This window comes from Carlito syrichta, unplaced genomic scaffold (genome assembly GCF_000164805.1).
Source record: "Carlito syrichta isolate Samal-C Ts95f unplaced genomic scaffold, Tarsius_syrichta-2.0.1 Scaffold314013, whole genome shotgun sequence".
Classification (NCBI taxonomy): Eukaryota; Metazoa; Chordata; class Mammalia; order Primates; family Tarsiidae; genus Carlito; species Carlito syrichta.
The window spans coordinates 182765-202458 of record NW_007258109.1 but is presented as its reverse complement, the minus strand read 5'-3'; the positions used below and the strand labels follow the sequence as shown (position 1 = coordinate 202458).

General features: G+C 38.2%; 1 protein-coding gene across 4 annotated transcripts in view; it reads left to right on the top strand.

Annotated features, from left to right (window-relative positions):
• FAM126B (family with sequence similarity 126 member B) overlaps positions 1-19694 on the top strand; it is an 89556-nt gene that overhangs the window by 58336 nt on the left and 11526 nt on the right. For all 4 annotated transcript variants that reach the window (XM_008070781.2, XM_008070782.2, XM_021718918.1 and 1 more), the window contains 6 exons: positions 356-535; positions 5283-5363; positions 6683-6798; positions 14682-14777; positions 17506-17622; positions 18148-18235. In XM_008070781.2, the coding sequence (XP_008068972.1) occupies positions 356-535; positions 5283-5363; positions 6683-6798; positions 14682-14777; positions 17506-17622; positions 18148-18235 (678 nt within the window). The remainder of the gene's footprint in view (positions 1-355; positions 536-5282; positions 5364-6682; positions 6799-14681; positions 14778-17505; positions 17623-18147; positions 18236-19694) is intronic.

Sequence of the window (19694 nt, the reverse complement as noted above, 5' to 3'; positions counted from 1 at the left end):
TTAAAAAATGGAGGATAGTAAGAGTTGATAAGACCATAAAGGAAAACTCACCAAACACAATTGTAGTACATTGGCTAAAGGACTAGTTTTCTAACATTTAGTAGTACAGTATATTGAAAGGTATGTTGATATTATATGGGCACAAAATACTTCTTATAGTTACTGGATTGGTCAGTTTAATATGTGGTCTTTTTTTCTAAATAGAGATGAAAGGTTTTGGTTGAGTTAACTCAAAATATGAAAAAATTAATATTAGAAATTTATTTTTATAATATTATTCATATATGTGCCTTTTTAAAGATGCAGTTACAACCGAAAGAATGGAAAGAACTAATGCACTTTATTCTCCTTTTAGCTCCTGGAGCCTGTCTGCCACCAGCTGTTTGAGCTCTATCGTAGCTCTGAAGTCCGACTTAAGAGGTTCACATTGCAGTTCTTGCCAGAATTGATGTGGGTTTATTTACGGCTTACAGTTAGTCGAGACAGACAGAGTAATGGATGCATTGAAGCACTTCTGTTAGGAATTTACAATTTGGTAAGTTGAAAAATGATAGTTTGGGAAACTTTAAGCATTTGTTACGTCTTCTGAAATAATGCTTAGGGAATGTTTACAGAAAAATAAATTGAAATGTCTATAGAATCATTTGAACTAATTAAATACAAATGTGAATAGTGATAGTATATTTATGGGAGGAGGCCAGATTGGCAGTAGTGGGAATCTGCTGGGGGGATGGGCACACCTCATCAACAAAGGCACCTGTATGATTAACATCTGTATACCTTTCCCTGAATTGTACCCCACATCTTTAAAATAAAAAATGTAAAAATAAAAAAAGATAATGTATTTTATAAAGCAGGTGAAACTATAACTGATAACATTATTAATATTATATACATATTTCTTCAAATTATTATTAGTGTTCTTTATTTTTTTTGAGTTGGCATTTCACTGTGTCACTCAAGCTGGAGTACAAGCACCGTTATGGCTCACAACAGTCTGGGTCTTCAGGGCCCAGGCAATCCTTCCACCTCAGTCTCCCAAGTAGCTGGGACCTCAGATTTGTGCCACCACACCCAGCTAATTTTTTGATTTTTTTTTTTTGTAGAGAAGAGATCTTGCTATGTTGCTTAGCCTGGTCCTGGGCTCAAGCAGTCATCTTGCCTCGGCTTCCCAGAGTACTGGGATTACTGTGCCTGGCCTCAAATTATTTTATTTGGCCAATATTTATGAATGTAAGACTTTGAATTGGACACTGAAAATAGGAGGAATTAGACGTGGTACCTGCTTTTTTTGTGTGTGAGCTATAGTCTCACTCTGTCACCCAGGCTGGAATGCAGTGGCTTGCTCACGGACACCCCAGAGTCGATCTGCTAGGCTCCAGTAATCCTTCTGCCTCAGTTTTCCAAGTAGCCAGAACTAAAGGCTCATTTTTTCATTTATTGTAGAGACAAGGGCTCACCAAGTGGCCTGGGCTGGTCTCAAACCAGCTGGCTCAGGCAATCCACTCACCTTGGCCTTCCAAAGTACTGGGATTACAGGATGAGCCACCGAGCCCAGGCTCTACCTGCTTTTAGGGAACTTCTGCTCTGTTAGAGAAGGCATGTTTACATATGACTAACAAAGCAAAGTTTGTTTGATAAGAGGATTTCAAAGAGAAATTTAAGATTAGTTAGCTGAAGTTATCATGGTAGGCTTGCTGAGGCAGTGGTGTCTAAGCTGGGCCTTACAAAGACATAGAGTTTCACCAGGTTGGGATTAGGTAGGAGTGGGTGAGATTTCAGGAAGAAGTTGCCGGGCTCAATGGCTCAGCCTGTAATCCCGCGCCTTAGGAGGCCGAGGTGAGTGAATTGCCTGAGCCCACGGGTTCGAGACCCGCCTGGGCAACTTGGCGAGACCTCGTCTCTACAATAAATCAAAAAAATTAGCCGGGTGTGGCAATGTGCACCTGTTATTCCAGCTACTTGGAAGTCTGAGGTGGAAGGATCGCTGGAGCCCAGCAGGTCGAGGCTGCGGGTAGCCGGGAGCAGCCACTGCACTCCAGTCTGGGCAACAGAGTGAGACTCCAACTCAAAAAAAAAAAAAAAAAAAAGTTATCAAATGTGTAAGTAAAGAGGCAAGAAAGTGAAGTCATGTCTTAAAAATAGAAAGTAATTCTGTTTGAAGCACAGAATATATATGAAAGTTGGGAAAGGTGATTTGTGTTAGTTTTTAAGTCTTTTTAAACAGAAGAGTTTAGGTTTAGATTTTTTTTAAAGCAACTAGAGCGTTTTGAATAGAAGAACTACATTACATGTTAGAAAGATGAATCTGATGGTGTTGTGCAGAGAGACCTTGGAATTATGAGTTGAATTTAATCATTATCCCTTACATTTTAAAGACTATATATATATACTTGAGAAGAGTAGAGAAAGTGGACGTGGGATTTATGTTTCTGAGGGGAAGACATCAGTCAAAGGAAAAAAGTTCACTATACAGTTACAATGTAGTATGACTTCTTAAATCTTAGTAAGAACACAGAGAAAACTAAAGTGAGGGGAAAAAAACCCCTAATACTTCTGAGATGCTAGGGGTCTTCCATGGAACTTGAAGTCAGAGTCTTGATGACTGACTTCTGCAAGATGAGGAGTGTGTGCGAGAAAGATGACCAGGACTGTAGGAAGCAAAGTGAAAAGGTTGGGGAGAGCTTGGGAACACGGAGACATCTACATAGGACCTTTCTGAAGACGTGGAAAGCAAGGCTTCTTTTCTTGTGCACTATAAGAAAACAGGATAGCATAATATCATTATTTCCACCCTCATGTGCCTCTGTACAGAACTGGACAGTTATCTGAAACTAATTGATAAAGAATTGTGAGTTTTATGAATGTATCTTGGAGTCATTGAGGGGAGACTAAGAAATCAGAGTGTAGTTTGAGCATAAAAAATTATAAATTTATTAATAATTATTTGATAATATATTACGTATTTGATTCTACATAGTTTGTGAAACTCTTTTCTTATGAGGAAAGTGCCTTAAACATTATTATTCTGATTTTTTTTTCATAATGTCCAGCTTAGGACCATTAATATTGAAATCCTTGCCATGTGAAGTCTTGTATTCTGTGTATTCAGTACACATAGTGAACAAATACTCTGCATCATAAAGTTGAGTTTTATAATTGAAAGGTGATAAAATACAAGAAAATTAAGTCTTACAGTTAATAAATATTCTTCTATATGTGTTCACTCCTCTGTTTTTCACTTAAGAAATCATTAGAGAAGCCGGGCTCGGTGGCTCAGCCTGTAATCCCGCGCCTTGGGAGGCCGAGGTGAGTGAATTGCCTGAGCCCGCAGGTTCGAGACCCGCCTGAGCAACTTGGCAAGACCTCATCTCTACAATAAATCAAAAAATTAGCCGGGCGTGGTAGCGTGCGCCTGTAATTCCAGCTATTTGGAAGACTGAGGTGGAAGGATCGCCGGGGCCCAGCAGGTCGAGGCTGCGGTGGCCGGGAGCGGCCACTGCACTCCAGTCTGGGCGACAGAGTGAGACTCCAACTCAAAAAAACCCAAAAAACAAAAAAGAAATCATTAGAGGTCAGATGTAGTGGCTCAGACCTGTAGTCACAGCACTTTAGGAGACTGAGGCGGGAAGATTGCTTGAACCTAAGAGTTCAAGATCAGCCTTGGCAATGTAGCAAGACTTCATCTCTACAAAAAATTATCCAGGCATGGTGGCACACTCCTGTAAGTCCCAGCTACTTGGAAGGCTGAGGTAGAAGGACTACCTGAGTCCAGGAGGTCGAGGCTGGGGTGCATCGTTATTGTGCCACAGTCTGGGCAACAGAGTAAGACTCCGACTTTAAAAAAAAAAGTATTAGAAAACATTTCCATCACTAGAAGTCTGAACGAAGAAGCAGTAGAATCACCTGTATTCAGCTCAAAACCATGTCCTGCTGCTTATTGGCTGTTTTAAATTTGGGTGAGTTTCTTAATATCTTGATTTCAGTTCCCTCATTTGTAAAACAAATAAAACATTGTTAGTAGGATTAAAAACAATTAGAAGAATTCAGCATGTTGCCTAAATGTTTATCATTATTATCATCAAAATTAAAAGCTTTTTTTTTTCAATTAAAAGCTAGTTGAGGAATAAAATTTTCTACCTTCCTAATTGCCTGGTGTGTTGTTTTTTTATTTTTGAGACAGGGTCTCACTCTGTTGCTCACGCTGGAGTACAGTGGTACAATCACAGCTCACCACAGCCTGGGCCTCCTGGGCTAAGGCAATCCTTCTGCCTCAGCCTCCTGAGTAGCTGGACTGCAGGTGTGTGCCACCACACCCAGCTAACTCTTTGATTTTTGTTGTTGTTGTTGAGAGGAGGTCTCGCTATGTAGCCTAGGCTGATCTCAAACTTCTAGGCTCAAGTGAGTTTTCCACCTTGGCTTCCCAAAGTGCTGGGATTATGGGCATGAGCCTCTGCACCCAGCCAGATCATTAGTTTATTGCTGAATGATATAAGAGTTTCTTTTATTCAAGATTCATTCTTAAGTGTTTTCACCATCCAAAAACAAGGTTCTACAAAAATAAAAAAAATTAGCTGGGCATAGGGGCATATGCCTGTAGTCCCAGCTACTCAGGAGGCTGAGGCTGTAGGATTGCTTGAACCTAGGAGTTTGAGACTGCTCTGAGCTGTGTTCATGCCACTGTACTTTAACCTGGGCAACAGAGTGAGACCCTGACTCAAAAAAAAAGATGACTGTAAAGTATGTATGTTAATTAGCTCAGTTGTAATAGTCATTTCACAGTGTATACAAACATCAAAACATCTTGCTGTATACCATAAATATATATAATTTTTGTCAATTATACCTTAGTAAAGCTGGAAAAAGTATATTCCATGTTATGTGTTAAGTATGGATCTTTTGGCTGAGACCATTTATTTTCATCTGTTTTAGCTCAGCCATGTTTGTACTAAAAGATCTAATCACCTGTAATCTCCTTATCCTGATATAAATTTCACATGAAAATTGATTTGTTCTCTCTCCTACTTCATGCCTTTGCTGTCATGTTGTACTTGACTTAATAAAGTTTGTGCTCAATATCTCTCTGGATTATAACTCTACTACTAAAGTGCACAAATTTGCTATTAAGTTAGAGAAGATATACTAAAATAGTAATATTTTTATACATTACTATTTTTGAAAATATTGCTCAGTTGCCAATGATATATTCTTTAAGTTAAGAAAGTAATTATTTTTTATGACCTGCGATTATTTCATTATCTTTGTATATTTTTTGACTCTAGGAAATTGCTGATAAAGATGGAAACAATAAAGTTCTATCTTTTACTATCCCTTCCTTATCCAAGCCTTCAATATACCATGAAGTAAGTAAAATTAGAAAGGGAAATTGTTTGAAATTATATTGAGTAAGAGACAAAGTCAGTTTGTTTTTTTTTACCAGAGATAAATATTCCTAAAACATCTTGACTGATTTACTTCTTAAAATTAGATATTTGTTATTAGTGTTGTAAGACTGAGCTATGTCAAGAGAGGCAGAAAGTAATTAATGAAAACATTTCCTCCAGTTTGTGTATACTTTTATTCTTCCACCAATGCCATTTTTTACTTTTTTATTAGCCTTTTATGGATTTCAAAAGTATTATTTAATTTTTAAGGTCTTCCATATCACTTAGAAATCACTTGTAATAGATTGATTTTTATTATTTTATTATTCTTTAGCAAAATGAGTACTTAGAAGAATGTTAACACTCTAGTTATGTATTTCAGTTTAAAGGAATCTAATTGATGCATTCTAACTGCTCAGTGCATAATTTTTTTTGGTTACATTTATTTGATTGATGAATATAAGAACATTGATTCATAGATAGATGACACCTGTTAAGCTGAATTTTTTCTGCCTACTCTCTTTAAGTAAAACTCAATAAGGAAATGTCTTATTGAATTTAACTTGTGCTCTGTAATGACCTTTAGTGCATAAAGTTGTGAGGAAATAATTTAAATAAAGTTTACCAGTAGTCTAAACACCTATATCCATTTTCTTATCAACACACAGTATCCTACCTGCCTCAGACTCAATGCAGCTATTAATTTTCTTTATTAATTCCTCTGGGAATTTGTTTTGTGTTAGAAATAAAATATCTCACACTTAACCAGGAATCATTTTAGCATAGAATATTTGAGTAATAGATTTTAATTAAGTTCTGTTTATCATATTATGAAGTAAAATGGAGGGCAGTCAAGTATTGATGAATTGATGACTCTTCTAACTTTAGAAACATGAAATCAGTATGTCAGTGTGAAAGAGACATTTGATCATAGTCTTCAATATTATTTGTGCTATATAATTACAAGCAGTTGTACTCTGTTCTGGAATAGAGACAAATTAAAATTGATGTATTTTTAACCTGTAGTCTTTCCAGCAATTTTTCCTACTCTCCTAAATATAGATTTGCTCCATAATCTTTCAAAAAATAAAGCAGTTTTTAGTTTTATATTACATATATAATTTCCAAAAGGAGCTGTAGAATTTGCGTAATTGAGAAATTGAAAAGATTTTGAATGAGAAGACTAAATGACCCCGAAACTGCCTTTTTTTAAAAACAAAATTTTGAATATCATTATATGTTACAGATTTTTACTTCATTGTAGAGACACTGTCTCATACTGTACCTTATTTTTATAGCCCTCAACAATTGGATCCATGGCTTTGACAGAAGGGGCATTGTGTCAGCATGATCTCATCAGAGTTGTTTATAGTGATCTTCATCCTCAGAGGGAAACATTCACTGCACAAAACCGGTAATGGTTAAAACTATATACAGTAACAATTGTTATGTATTTGTTTATTTATTTTGAGGTAGTCCCACTGTGTTGCCCAGGCTGGTCTCAAACTCTTGGGCTCAAGTGACCCCCCTGCCTCAGTTTCCCAAGTAGCTGGGATTATAGGCCTACACCACTGTACGTAGCTAACAATTGTTAATTTATGCTTAATAATTAACTATCGTTACTTCAGTTCAAGTTTGGTATTGGAAGACCTCAAAAGTTATACTAGTGAAGTACATCATAGTAGTGAAAACCCACTGTCTAATGCTTGGTATTATGTTATGGTTATCTTGTATAGAACAATATAAAAACTTAAAAATATGAATGTGAAATTAGTCAAACCGGATTTATGTTTTAGTACTGCAGTTTAGAAGCTTCCCCTTTAGACAGTTTATCTACTCTGTACACCTTGCTTTCCTTGTTGTAGAATGAAATTAGTATATAAATTTAGACTGCAGAGTTTAAAGAATGTGTCCCTAAGATCATTCTCACTTCTTATACCAGTTGAAAGTTTGAGGGGTTCCCCAAACCAGCCTCTTGTCTGATAGTTTGTTAGAAGGACTCACAGAACTCATTGAAAGTCATTACACTTATGGTTTATTACAGGGAAGGGATAACAGGTTATAATCATCTCATAGGATAGACCATGGAGGGTTCCAAACATAAAGTTTCTGTTGTCCTTTCTCATGGAGTCAGGACGCATCACCCTCCTGGCATCAGTGTGTGACAATAAATGTAGTATTACCAACTGGGGAAGCTCACTCAAGTGCTAGTTTCCAGAGTTTTTATTGTGGCTTCATTATGTAGGCATGATTGATTAGATTTATTGCCCACATGGTTGATCTCAGCTTCCAGGTAGACTGAAACAGTGTGACCCAGAGCCATCACCTTCAGTCAGTCACATGGTGGTTCTTCCTGGCATGGTCCTACCTAAGAATGCCAGATGTGGCCAGCCCTGCCCTAAGTTCTGGTGTCACCAGCCCCTGCCCTAAACAAAGACACTCTTATTAGATATGGCATAGATTACTTCCTAGGAACAAAGGCCAGTTCTCTCTTTAGGCAAGGCCAAATTACAGTGTGTTCCTGAATTATGCTTCAACTTAAGATTTTTCAATTTGACAGTGGTGTGAAAACAATACGTATTCAGTAGAAACTATATTTCAAGAACCCATACAACCATTCTGTTTTTCATTTTCAGTACAATATTCAACAAATTACTTGAGATAATCAATTTTATAGTAAACATAAAATAGCCTTTACGTTAAATGATTTTGGTCAACTGTAGGCTAATATAAATGATCTGAGCACATTTAAGGGAGACTAGGCTAAGCCATGATGTTTGGAAGATTAGTTGTATTAAATGAATTTTTGACTTATTACAATTTCCAATGGGTTTATCGGGATGCAGTTCCATCCTACATCTTGGAACATCTATATTTACTACACAGGCATCCCCATGTCTTTTTGGCCAAGACTCTCTTAAGCAAAAGACAATTATGTTCATCTGCGTATCTGCATTGGTATAGCATTTATATGACAGACACAGCAATACTATCACCATGAATATGCCTAACATTTGGAGGAGCCAGTATAGGTTAGGGATAGAATTAAAGAAATAACTAACTCATCCTATAAATTCACTGCATACATTTTCATATTTTTGCACAAATTTGATTACTCTTTTCAAACCCCTTCCCCCTTTTTTTGGAGACAGGATCTCACTCTGTCACCTAGCCTGGAGCACAATGGTGTGATCCCGACTCTCATCACAGCCTTGGTCTCTGGGCTCAAGGAATTCTCTCACCTCAGCCTCTCGAATAGCTGGGACTATAGGCACACACCACCACTCCCAGCTTATTGAATTTTTATTTTTTGTAGAGATGAGGTCTCACTATGTTGCCTAGGCTGGTCCTGAATGTCTAGACTCAAGCAATTCTCCTACCTCAGCCTCCCAAAGTGGGATTACAGATGTGAGCCACCACACCCAGCCATTGCCATTCTTGATCTACCTTGTGATAAATTGTGCAAACTATTTGTCATAAGAATTAGTAGCCGGGCTCAGTGGCTCAGCCTGTAATCCCGCGCTTTGGGAGGCTGAGGGGAGTGGATTGCCTGAGCCCGTGGGTTCGAGACCTGCCTGGGCAACTTGGTGAGACCTCATCTCTACAATAAATCAAAAAAATTAGCTGGGTGTGGTAGCGCTCACCTGTAATTCCAGCTGCTTGGAAGGCTGAGGCGGAAGGATCGCTGGAGCCCAGCAGGTCGAGGCTGCGGTGGCCGGGAGCGGCCACTGCACTCCAGTCTGGGTGACAGAGTGAGACTCCAACTCAAAAAAAAAGAATTAGCTAATAATTAGCTAGATCCTGTTTTCCTCAGGCCAGTTATTTTCCATTAATGTTCATCCTGAGGCAGCTTTAACTCAATTACCAATACATTTGACCAGTATTATAACCTTACCAACAAAGTCAGTGTTACACCATGTCTCAGGATGGCAGTAGATAAACCTGAACAATAAGAGCCAAAGATACTGGCAAATTACTAAAGTTCCAGAGAATTATTTCAGTTCATCATCATGTCATGTGAGCAGAATATCTCCTAGAGTGATGCCATGCAAGTTTACAGGCTTCTAGTCAACTTTATTTGTTCTAAACAGGAGTAGTATCACCAACATATGCCTTTACCCTTTCAGGCATCTGAAAACTAATAGTAACTGAACTAATAGTATCATCTCTTGCTCTGAACCTCTTAAGGTGCTAATGTAATCCTGAATTTCTCACATTGTACAACTCATGTCTTCGTTTTTTAACATCTCAGCTACCATTCCTCCCTCTCTTCATTTATGCCCAAACTTCTCTGCTTTTGCCTCCCCTGCAGTTCACTCCCAACCATACAGTGAGAATTTAGTGATAGAACTAGTTTGCTATCTCCACCCTAGGTGATACATATGATTCTTTGTCAACCCCATCCCACCAAGCCTTTAGGAATGTCTACATAAAGGTTTAAAGGTCTAGTTCCAGTTTCTTGCTTAGGAATCATCTCTGCTCCTGATAATCCATAGTTGTAGCCCTGATACAGGGACCACTGCCTTAGGTAGGAAAAAAAAGAAAGTTGATGTGGAAAACGAAGAAAAGCGTAGTCATACCACCATCTTCCCTCGCTATGGGAAGAATTGTATAGTCATACCAGCATGGTCTCCCCATTGTCTCTTTCCAAATCCCCCAGAAAACGAGAAATCTATCTAGTGATGATCACTCTTCCTTTGGACCCCCTCAAGTTAAGAACACACTTGCAAAGACTTATAAACCTCCTTTTAGACCACAGATGTTTCAATTGATTGTTTCAATTCTTTTCTTTTTCAATTGCTTCCATTAAATTCAATAGCTTGTTCCATTACCCTGAGGAAATCTCCTTGCCCATTATTGGACCTTATGGGCTGTTAGTTGTTCCTTGGTCAAGAAATGTGATCAGCATATGAGTACAGTATTTTCTGTTTTGGTCTTTTATAGTTCCCGGAGCATTTGATCTACTCTCTGGTAAGCAAAGGCGCAATGCAGAAAGTGCAAGTTCCTGTCAGGACCCATATGTAGCCTCCAGGGACTACTGTTATCAGTTCAACTTGCCAGCTATGTGCAGGGCCTTCCCCCAGGGGAATCAGCCCCATAGTTATCTGCAGTCTTTGTCTTTTTTATTGACATTTTATGCCTCAGGGTACAAAAGGAATATGTCTAAATTCAACCTATCTCACCATCGCTGCAGTCCCACCATGTCCACTCATTTAGTGAACCTAAATGGCCCACCTGTTGTGAGCACACAGGGATATCTGTTCGTTGGTACCAGTCATCTGATTCTGGAAAAAGGTTCTCCTGATGTACATTGGCCTATCCTACTTTAATATACTCCTCACATTCCCACAGTGATTTCCATAGCACTGTGCTCCGTACAGGCACCACTTTAATGGCACAGTTTTCTATTATCCTTCTGCCTGACCACATGGCCAGGCCATTGGCCACCGCTTGTAAGTTGCTAAAAACACAAACATAGCAGCAAACTGCATGCAGTTCAGCCAGCCTGCCAAGATGATTTGTTTTCACCTTCTTCAATCTTAATGGCAGTCTTCAAAATAGGATACTGTCCATTCACCGTAGAACTTCATCCATAAACCAAGCAGCCCTTTCTTGGTCAAGTAGCTGTCCATGGTGTACTTTCCTGGTAGTGATAGAACTTCCTACTCCTGAGCCTTCCTGCTCTCTGTTTCTTTTTTTTTTTTTTTGAGTTGGAGTCTCACTCTGTCGCCCAGACTGGAGTGCAGTGGCCGCTCCCGGCCACCGCAGCCTCGACCTGCTGGGCTCCGGTGATCCTTCCGCCTCAACCTTACAAGTAGCCAGAATTACAGGCATGCACTACCACGCCCAGCTGATTTTTGATTTATTGTAGAGATGAGGTCTCGCTGCACAGGCGGGTCTCGAACCCGCGGGCTCAGGCAATCCACTCACCTCAGCCTCCCAAAGGCGCGGGATTACAGGCTGAGCCACCGAGCCTGGCTTCTGCTTCTTTTGATAGTATGTTCCTACAGAAACCATTTCTATTCTTTTTATGGAATTCTGGGCACTGTTCTTCCCATTAGAGTGTTTTTCTGCCATCACCCAAGATACGAGTAGTTCAGATTTCAGGATTATTTTGTCATTCAGTCAGAGGAACCGTGTCAGTTGGTGCATAACAGCCAAGTAGTTGTCTCTCAAATGAAAATTTTCTGGTCCCAAATTCCAATAGTTGTTGCTAGGTGCCACTTACTGGCTTTCTCTTAAGCTATAGTTTGTACCCCACTAGGGCTGTAGTACAGCAAATAAAAACCTGTGTGGATTCAGGCATTCTTACTGGTTCCCATTTAGTATATCCAATTGATATTGGCAAAACCAAATAGAGTGCCTTCTGTTTTATAGTACTAGGTAGGGGAAGCATTGCCCCGACAAACACAATATCCGTTCCTGTAAACCATTCAAGTAAAGGAGATATAGGTTGAGTGTGTCTTACCTGATTTACTTGGGAACAGAAGTGTTTTTGAAAGGTTTTTTCAGATTTTGGAATATTTGCATATCCATAATGAGATGTCTTGGGCGCATGGGACCCAAGTCTAAACATGAAATTCATTTATATTTCATATTCACCTTAACACATAGCCTAAAGGGAAATCTAGACTACATTTTCTTTTTCTTTTCTTTTTATTTATTTGTATTTTTATTTTTGAGTTGGAGTCTCACTCTGTCACCCAGACTGGAGTGCAGTGGCCGCTCCCGGCCACTGCAGCCTCGACCTGCTGGGCTCAGGCGATCCTTCCGTCTCAGCCTTCCAAGTAGCTGGAACTACAGGCGCGCTACTACACTCGGCTAATTTTTGATTTATTGTAGAGATGAGGTCTCGCCAAGTTGCCCAGGAGGGTCTCGAACCCATGGGCTCAGGCAGTCCACTCACCGCAGCCTCCCAAAGGCGCGGGATTACAGGCTGAGCCACCGAGCCCGGCTCTAGACTACATTTTTGATCATTCTGTGCATGAAACAGAGTTCTGACTGCGACCCATCACATGAAGTCAGGTGTAGAATTTTCCACTTGTAGTGTCACATTGACATTCAAAAACTTTCAGATTTGGGAGCATTTCAGATTTAGGATTTTTGGATTAGGGATATTTAACTTGTTCAGTCACTTCACGTAAAGTTCATCCAACCTTTCATTTTAATCTTATTAACCATTAGATTTCTATATTATTCTTTATTTCTAGTGTTCTGATATTTCATTTTGATATTCCTTCCTATGGGTTTATTTCATCCATTGTGTTGAGCACTGGGTGGATCTTTTTGATTTGGAAACTAATGCTTTTCAGACTGGGAAATTATCTTGAACTGTTTTTGTGAATTAGTTTGGCTGCTCTGTTTTATCTGGTCTGTCTGCTGGAGCTTTTATTATTGTATTGAGATGGGAACTATGAATTGCCATAGAGTGATCTCACTGGGTCATTCAGTTGGGAAATTTCCCAAGTTTGTATCTTTAAAATTTTTCTCTTAAAGTGGTTAAATTCCCTAGAAAAAAATCTTCTAGCCTCTTAACTAGAGGACCTTCTGTTAGTACTCTGGTGGCCAAGAGGTCTCAATGTCCAGAAAGGTGTGTTTCACTGAGTTCCTGTTTTCAGTTTGGTATGCCTGCCCTCACCCACAACCCACCATCACAGTTGTGCCGGATGGCTCCTAGGTAGAAGTTCTTTTTCATCCTTTTAGATAATAAATTTCCACTCTTACCTAGATATATAGAAGAAGAAAAGGGATCTGAAACATGACTGCTTCCAAAGCAGACCTACTTGATTTTTAACTTTTCATTTTGAAATAATTTTAAAATTACAAAAATTATTGCAAAAATATTACAAGGAGTTTATATATACCCTTCCCCATTTGGCTATGGGAAACCTTTTGGAAGAACAACTTCCCTGGATCTTGCCTGAGATTCTAATTGGATCAATCTGGGTTAAGACATAGAAATGTATTGTTTTTAAAAGGTCCCTAAGTAACTAATGTGCATGCAGGTCTAAGAGCCACTTTCTTAGAGATTATAAATATTAGGAAAACATTTATTCATTCAATAAATATTTATCGAGCAATTGTCCTAGACATTGTGTTGAACGCTAGTGATAGAGATGAATCAGGATCTGTCCTAAAGTTGCTTATTACTAAGTGGGTAAAACAGAGGTAGACACAGAGAATTATGATTCAGTGGGCTAAGTGCTGTATTAGAACTACACAGATAAGGGACCAGTTTACTCTAGCAAGGGGAATTAAGGGCTTTATGAGCTGACTGCAGTGACTCACACCTATCTCAGCACTTTGAGAGGCCAAGGTTGGAGGATCACTTGAGCCTAGTAGTTTGAGGTTACAGTGAGCTGTGATTGCACCACTGCATTTCAGCCTGGGTGACTGAGTGAACCCCTGTCTGTAAAATTTTTTTTAAGAGGGAGGGTGCATTATGGCTAAGATAAAAATTTAAACCAGAACTTGAGATCTTAGCAAGAATCATTAAGTGGAAAAGTATATTCTAGTAAGAAGGAGCAGCATGCATAAAAGCAAGGAGTTATGAAAGGTTAATAGTGTATTTATGGAATGGTAAGGAGATTGTAATGTGGTATGTGTGGTGAGCACTGGAGGGAAGTAGGGCTGGAGAGGTAGGTTGAGGGTGGATTTCAAAGAACCTTGTAATAAGGACTTTGGGATTTTAAAGGACCTTATGAAAAGACTGGATTTTATGTAATCAGTAGGAAGATGGTAGACTTTTATTGATAGGGGAGTTATCTGTTCACGCGGGATGATTTTATTTATTTATTTGAGTCGGAGTCTCACTGTTTTGCCCAGGCTGGAGTGCAGTAGCACACTCATGGCTACTGTAGTCTTGACCTGGGCTCAGGTGATCCTTCCGCCTTAGCCTTCCAAGTAGCTGGAACTATAGGCATGTGCCACCATGTCTGGCTAATTTTTTGATTTATTGTAAAGACAAGGTCTTGTCAAGTTGCCAAGGTTGGTCTTGAACTGTGGGCTCAGGCAATCTTCTTGCCTCTGCTGCCCAAAGCGCTGGGATTACAGGTGTGAGCCACTGCACCCAGCCTGATTTATTTTTTAAAAAAGAAAATATAGATGACAGAAGGGATCTGATTTGTAATAAGAAGAGAAACAGGGAAGCCTTTGGGAGCATGCTATTATAGTCTGATTAAGAAATCATGAAGATCAGTATTAATGCAGTTACAAGCATCCAGTCAATAAGTCATTTGCGATAGTCTCTAATAGAAAAAATTATAATGTTTTTCTCCTGTGTTTTTTTTTTTTTAGGTTTGAAGTCTTGAGCTTTCTCATGCTGTGTTATAATTCTGCTATTGTGTATATGCCTGCTTCCTCTTACCAGTCTCTCTGTCAGATGGGCTCTAGGTGAGAAGAGTAATCACTATAAATGTCCATATTTATTTATTTGACAAATATTTATTGAGCACATTTTCTAAGCCAGGCATTGTCTAACTTCCAATGATACAGCAGTAAACGAAAGTCATGGAGCTTACATTTCTGTAGGAATCCTTATCCTCATGAGTTCCTGAATATGATTTCAGCATTAAAGCGATATTTTCTAACTGAACATGTAGTTGTACCAAGACATCCAAATTTAGGGTTGTTTAGTGATATACCTAAGCACTCCCCGGGTGCCAATTTTTATAAATCACTTTGAGAGCTTTGAATAGATAGTCCTAAATTTTGGGAAAATCTTAAGGAATATGAATCTTTTCCCCTGCATTTCACAATAAATGTTTCTATGTTGGAGAATTAAGTAATATAAATTTGATGGTAGATGAGATTTTTAGAGCATAGAATTTCAGTTATAGGAAGAATTCTGAGTTCATCCTTTCCAACTGATTTTTACTTGGGCTACTGAGCCCCCCAATAGGCTAAATTAGTTTTCTGTTGCTGCATACAAATTACCACAAACTTAGCTGCTGAAAACAACATTTATTATGTCATAGTTTCTGTGCATCAGGAATCCAGCCATGTAGAAATCTTAGCTCCCCAAGAGTCTGTGAACCACAAGTGCTTTGCTCAGGTTCATATGCTGTTGTGTTACTGGGAAAAGTGTGATCCTGTTTATAACAAAACTTACTAGTTTTGCTAATTGAGGAAGGCCAATCTAAATTAGTTATTACTTTGATTTTATATTATCTTAAAATGTTATTTTTTCTTGACTGTAATAACATGATTAATGGCTAACAAAGTTCTTGTCTCTAGTTGCTGTTTAAGCACTTACTACCTGTTTTCAAATATATTGATTTATAATTGATTACTTTTGGTTCATTAATCTTCCAACTCTCTTGTTGGCAGCATTATTGTGGCCTTTAATACAGTTTGTTAATAACAAAAGCAATGACAGAGTTTAGTAGTCCTCAAACTTTTGTTTACATATCCCTTAAAGAAATTTGAGCTGGGCACAGTGGCTCATACTTATAATCCCAGCACTTAGGGAGGCGGAGGCAAGAGGATTGCCTGAATCCAGGTGTTTGAGACCAGCCTGGGCAACTTGGTGAGATTTCGTCTCTATAAATCAAAAAATTAGACGGGCGTGGTGGCACACGCCTGTAGTTCCAGCTACTTGGATGACTGAGGTGGAAGGATCGCCTAAGCCCAGCAGGTTGAGGCTGCAGTGGCCATGAGCATGATAGTGAGACTCTGACTCAAGAAAAAAGAATTTTGAAGAATTATGTACCTCTTGTACATTTTTGACATTTAAAGTTTTCATCTTAGCTTAAATAGTTGCAAATGATATAATTTCCAGTTTGTAAATATTGACATAAAAAGTAACTATTGGTTCACTATTTTTTTTTGAGACAGAATCTCACTCTGTCACCCAGGCTGGACTGCTGAGTCACTATGTTAAATGTATATAATATAAATGCCATAATGATATGACACTCGCCATCATTCATTTGAGGAATAATGAATTATCACTGCTTTTATTTTATCTTATTTTATTGTTGAGTCAGAGTCTCACTCTATCGCCCAGGTTAGAGTATAGTGGCACGCTCACAGTCACCCCAGCCTTGCCTCAGTCTTCCAAGTAGCCGGAACTACAGGCATACGCTACTGCACCCACCTAATTTTTTATTTATTGTAGAGATGAGGTCTCGCCAAGTTGCCTGGGCGGGTCTCGAACCTGCGGGCTCCCAAAGTGCTGGGATTACAGGCCGAACCACCGAGTCCGGCCCAGGCTAATTTTTTGATATATTGGAGAGAGGAGGTCTCATCACGCTGCTTAGACTGGTCGCAAACCCCTGGGCTCAGGCAGTCCTCTCGTCTCCACCTCCCAAAGTGCTGGGATTATAGGCTTGAGCCACCGTGGCCAGCCTATACACTTCTTTAATAGTTTCACATTATTCCTTTTTTTCCTTGAAATTGAATATCCACTCCACTTTTCCTATGTGTTTTATCTTAATATAATGCTGTTTTCAACCTGCAAGTCTTTTATTGATCACCTAATTATATTTCTCTGCTACAAAATTATATATAAATTGAAATTTTAAGAAAATTTTCTGAGACCATAAGAAATTAACCACTAAAAAATTTCTTCTGGACTCACCATTATAATTATCCTAGAAAATTAACCAATTAAAATAATGTTAAGTACGTTATAATTTTGGACAGTTATCAGTTATACATTTTTTTGGAAGGTAGGGAGTTGTTTATGATACTTTGTTTAAAAATGGCTTCACAGACAACAGTATTTTGAAATATTCCTTTGTTTTGAGATCTCTGTACTTTCTAGTAATTCACCCTAATATGTTTTGGGATGAGTGAATATTATATATACATTTGTGTGTGTGTGTGTGAAGAGGGAGAAGGATGATTATGAAAGAGCTGGTTAGCCACTTGAGAAAAGTTGTTGCTTTTATGGATATAGTCTGTGGAGTGTATGCTTTATAAGGGCATAGTTTTCATTTTTCATTTGCTTTTTTTGTCTTTCACCTGTTTGTGACTGTATGCCTAAGCTCAGAACAATGACTGGCACATAATAGGCAATCAGTAGGTATTTGAGGAATGAATAAATTAACTTATGAAATAAAAAACTATTTTGTTGAGTGAACCTGGAAATCACATGTTAAATACTGTATTTTCCTAGGGTTTGTGTTAGTGGGTTTCCACGGCAACATGAAAAACATTGGAAAGAACTCTGTGGTCGAATAGTATTGGATCCAGAATTTATGGTGCAACTTCTCACAGGTGTTTATTATGCCATGTAAGTGAATGGAATATGAAATTGTGTGAATTTACCCTAATATTTGGAAACTTTTACTATTTCTCTTTCTTCCTTACCAGATGCAACACTGAATCTTTCTTCCACACTGTTATCTTGTTTTTCTAATATAGTTTCCTTTCAGTACATTTTAAATTGCCAAAATGTAATATAACTACTCATTAAAATTAAAGTCTAGAAATTGTCAGGTTTTCTGTATGGAAAACTATCTCCACATAGTTCATAACCCAGATTTTCATGAATGGATTAAATAGATTAGTCTGAATTTCAACATACAATAAAAATCAATTTATGTGAAGAACATGTAAACTATTTTAAATATCATATTTGAAATCTTCATTTTGTTTTTATAACTAAAAGCAGAGTAATTTAGAAATAAAATGATATAACAATTAGTATGAACATTTTGTGTAACAATCAAAATAGTAGGACTTGGAATAATACAAAATGTTGTGTTGAAGATTAGAGATATTTGCTAAAGATAGTAATCGATCTGCTTCTTCATAGGTATAATGGACAGTGGGATCTTGGCCAGGAAGTTCTTGATGACATCATTTATAGAGCTCAACTAGAACTTTTTTCTCAACCACTATTGGTATGTTACTATATTTACTCTTTATTAAACATACTTGTACCTAAAAAATTGAGTTAAAAAATTTAATATGTAATATGTGAGACAGTCTAAATTATTAGAGGAAAAAAAACAACGGGTTAACTGTCAGAGAAAAAAAGATTGGTTTAGGTCCTTTTCATCTACCAGTGCTGAAATAAAGATTAGATAAAGAATTAAATGTTCAAAGCCAAAGAAACCATCAAGAGAGCAGGGAGACAGCCTACAGACTGGGAAAAAGTCTTTGCCAACTCTAGGTCTGACAAAGGCTTAACATCCTGGATCTACAAGGAACTGAAGCGTACTGAAAAGAAGAAAACAAACAACCCCATTATAAAATGGGCAAAAGACATGAACAGACACTTCACAAAAGAAGACATTCGAGCAGCCAACAAACACATGAAGAAATGCTCAACCTCACTAATCATCAGGGAGATGCAAATCAAAACCACACTGAGATACCACCTAACTCCAGTCAGAATGGCAATTATCAACAACTCAAAAAATAACAGCTGCTGGAGAGGGTGTGGTGAAAAGGGAACACTTCTACACTGTTGGTGGGAGTGTAAACTAGTTCAACCTCTGTGGAAAGCAGTGTGGCGATTCCTAAAAGCTCTAAAAACTGACCTTCCATATGATCCTGCAATCCCCCTACTGGGAATATACCCTGAAAAACACAAATCACTCTATAAAAAAGATACCTGCACACGTATGTTTATTGCAGCATTGTTCACAATAGCAGAACCTGGAAACAACCATGCTGCCCATCAAAAGAGGACTGGATTAAAAAAATGTGGTAGATATACACAATGGAATACTACACAGCCATGAAAAAGAACAAAATCATGAATTTCGCTGCAACCTGGATGGAACTAGAGTATATAATACTGAGTGACCTCTCACAGAAACAAAGATCCGAATATCACATTTTCTCACTCATATAATGGACCTTGAACATCCAATGCAATACTATAAGAAAATGACTGATGATACTGGGAAACTATGGGGGGGAGGGGGATGGGATTAACAGTAGCAAATATCTGTTGGGGGATGGGAAAACACCTCTTATCAAAAGGGTGCCTGAATGAAACGTAATTGTACACCTAACCCTTAACTATACCCCACAAAACCATAATAAAAAATACTGATTAATGAAAAAAAAAAAAAAGTCCTGAATGAGCTTTTGCATCACGACAATGCACCAACTCACACAGCACTATCTATGAGGGAGTTTTTAGCCAGTAAACAAATAACTATATTAGAACACACTTCCTGCTCAACTGATCTGGCTCTGAATGATTGTTTTTTTTAATTATTATTATTTAAAATACAGGAAATACTGAAAGGAAGACATGTTGATGACATTCAGGACATCAAGGGTAATATGATGACAGCTCTGATGACCATTCCAGAAAAAAACGTTCCAAAATTGCTTTGATGAGTG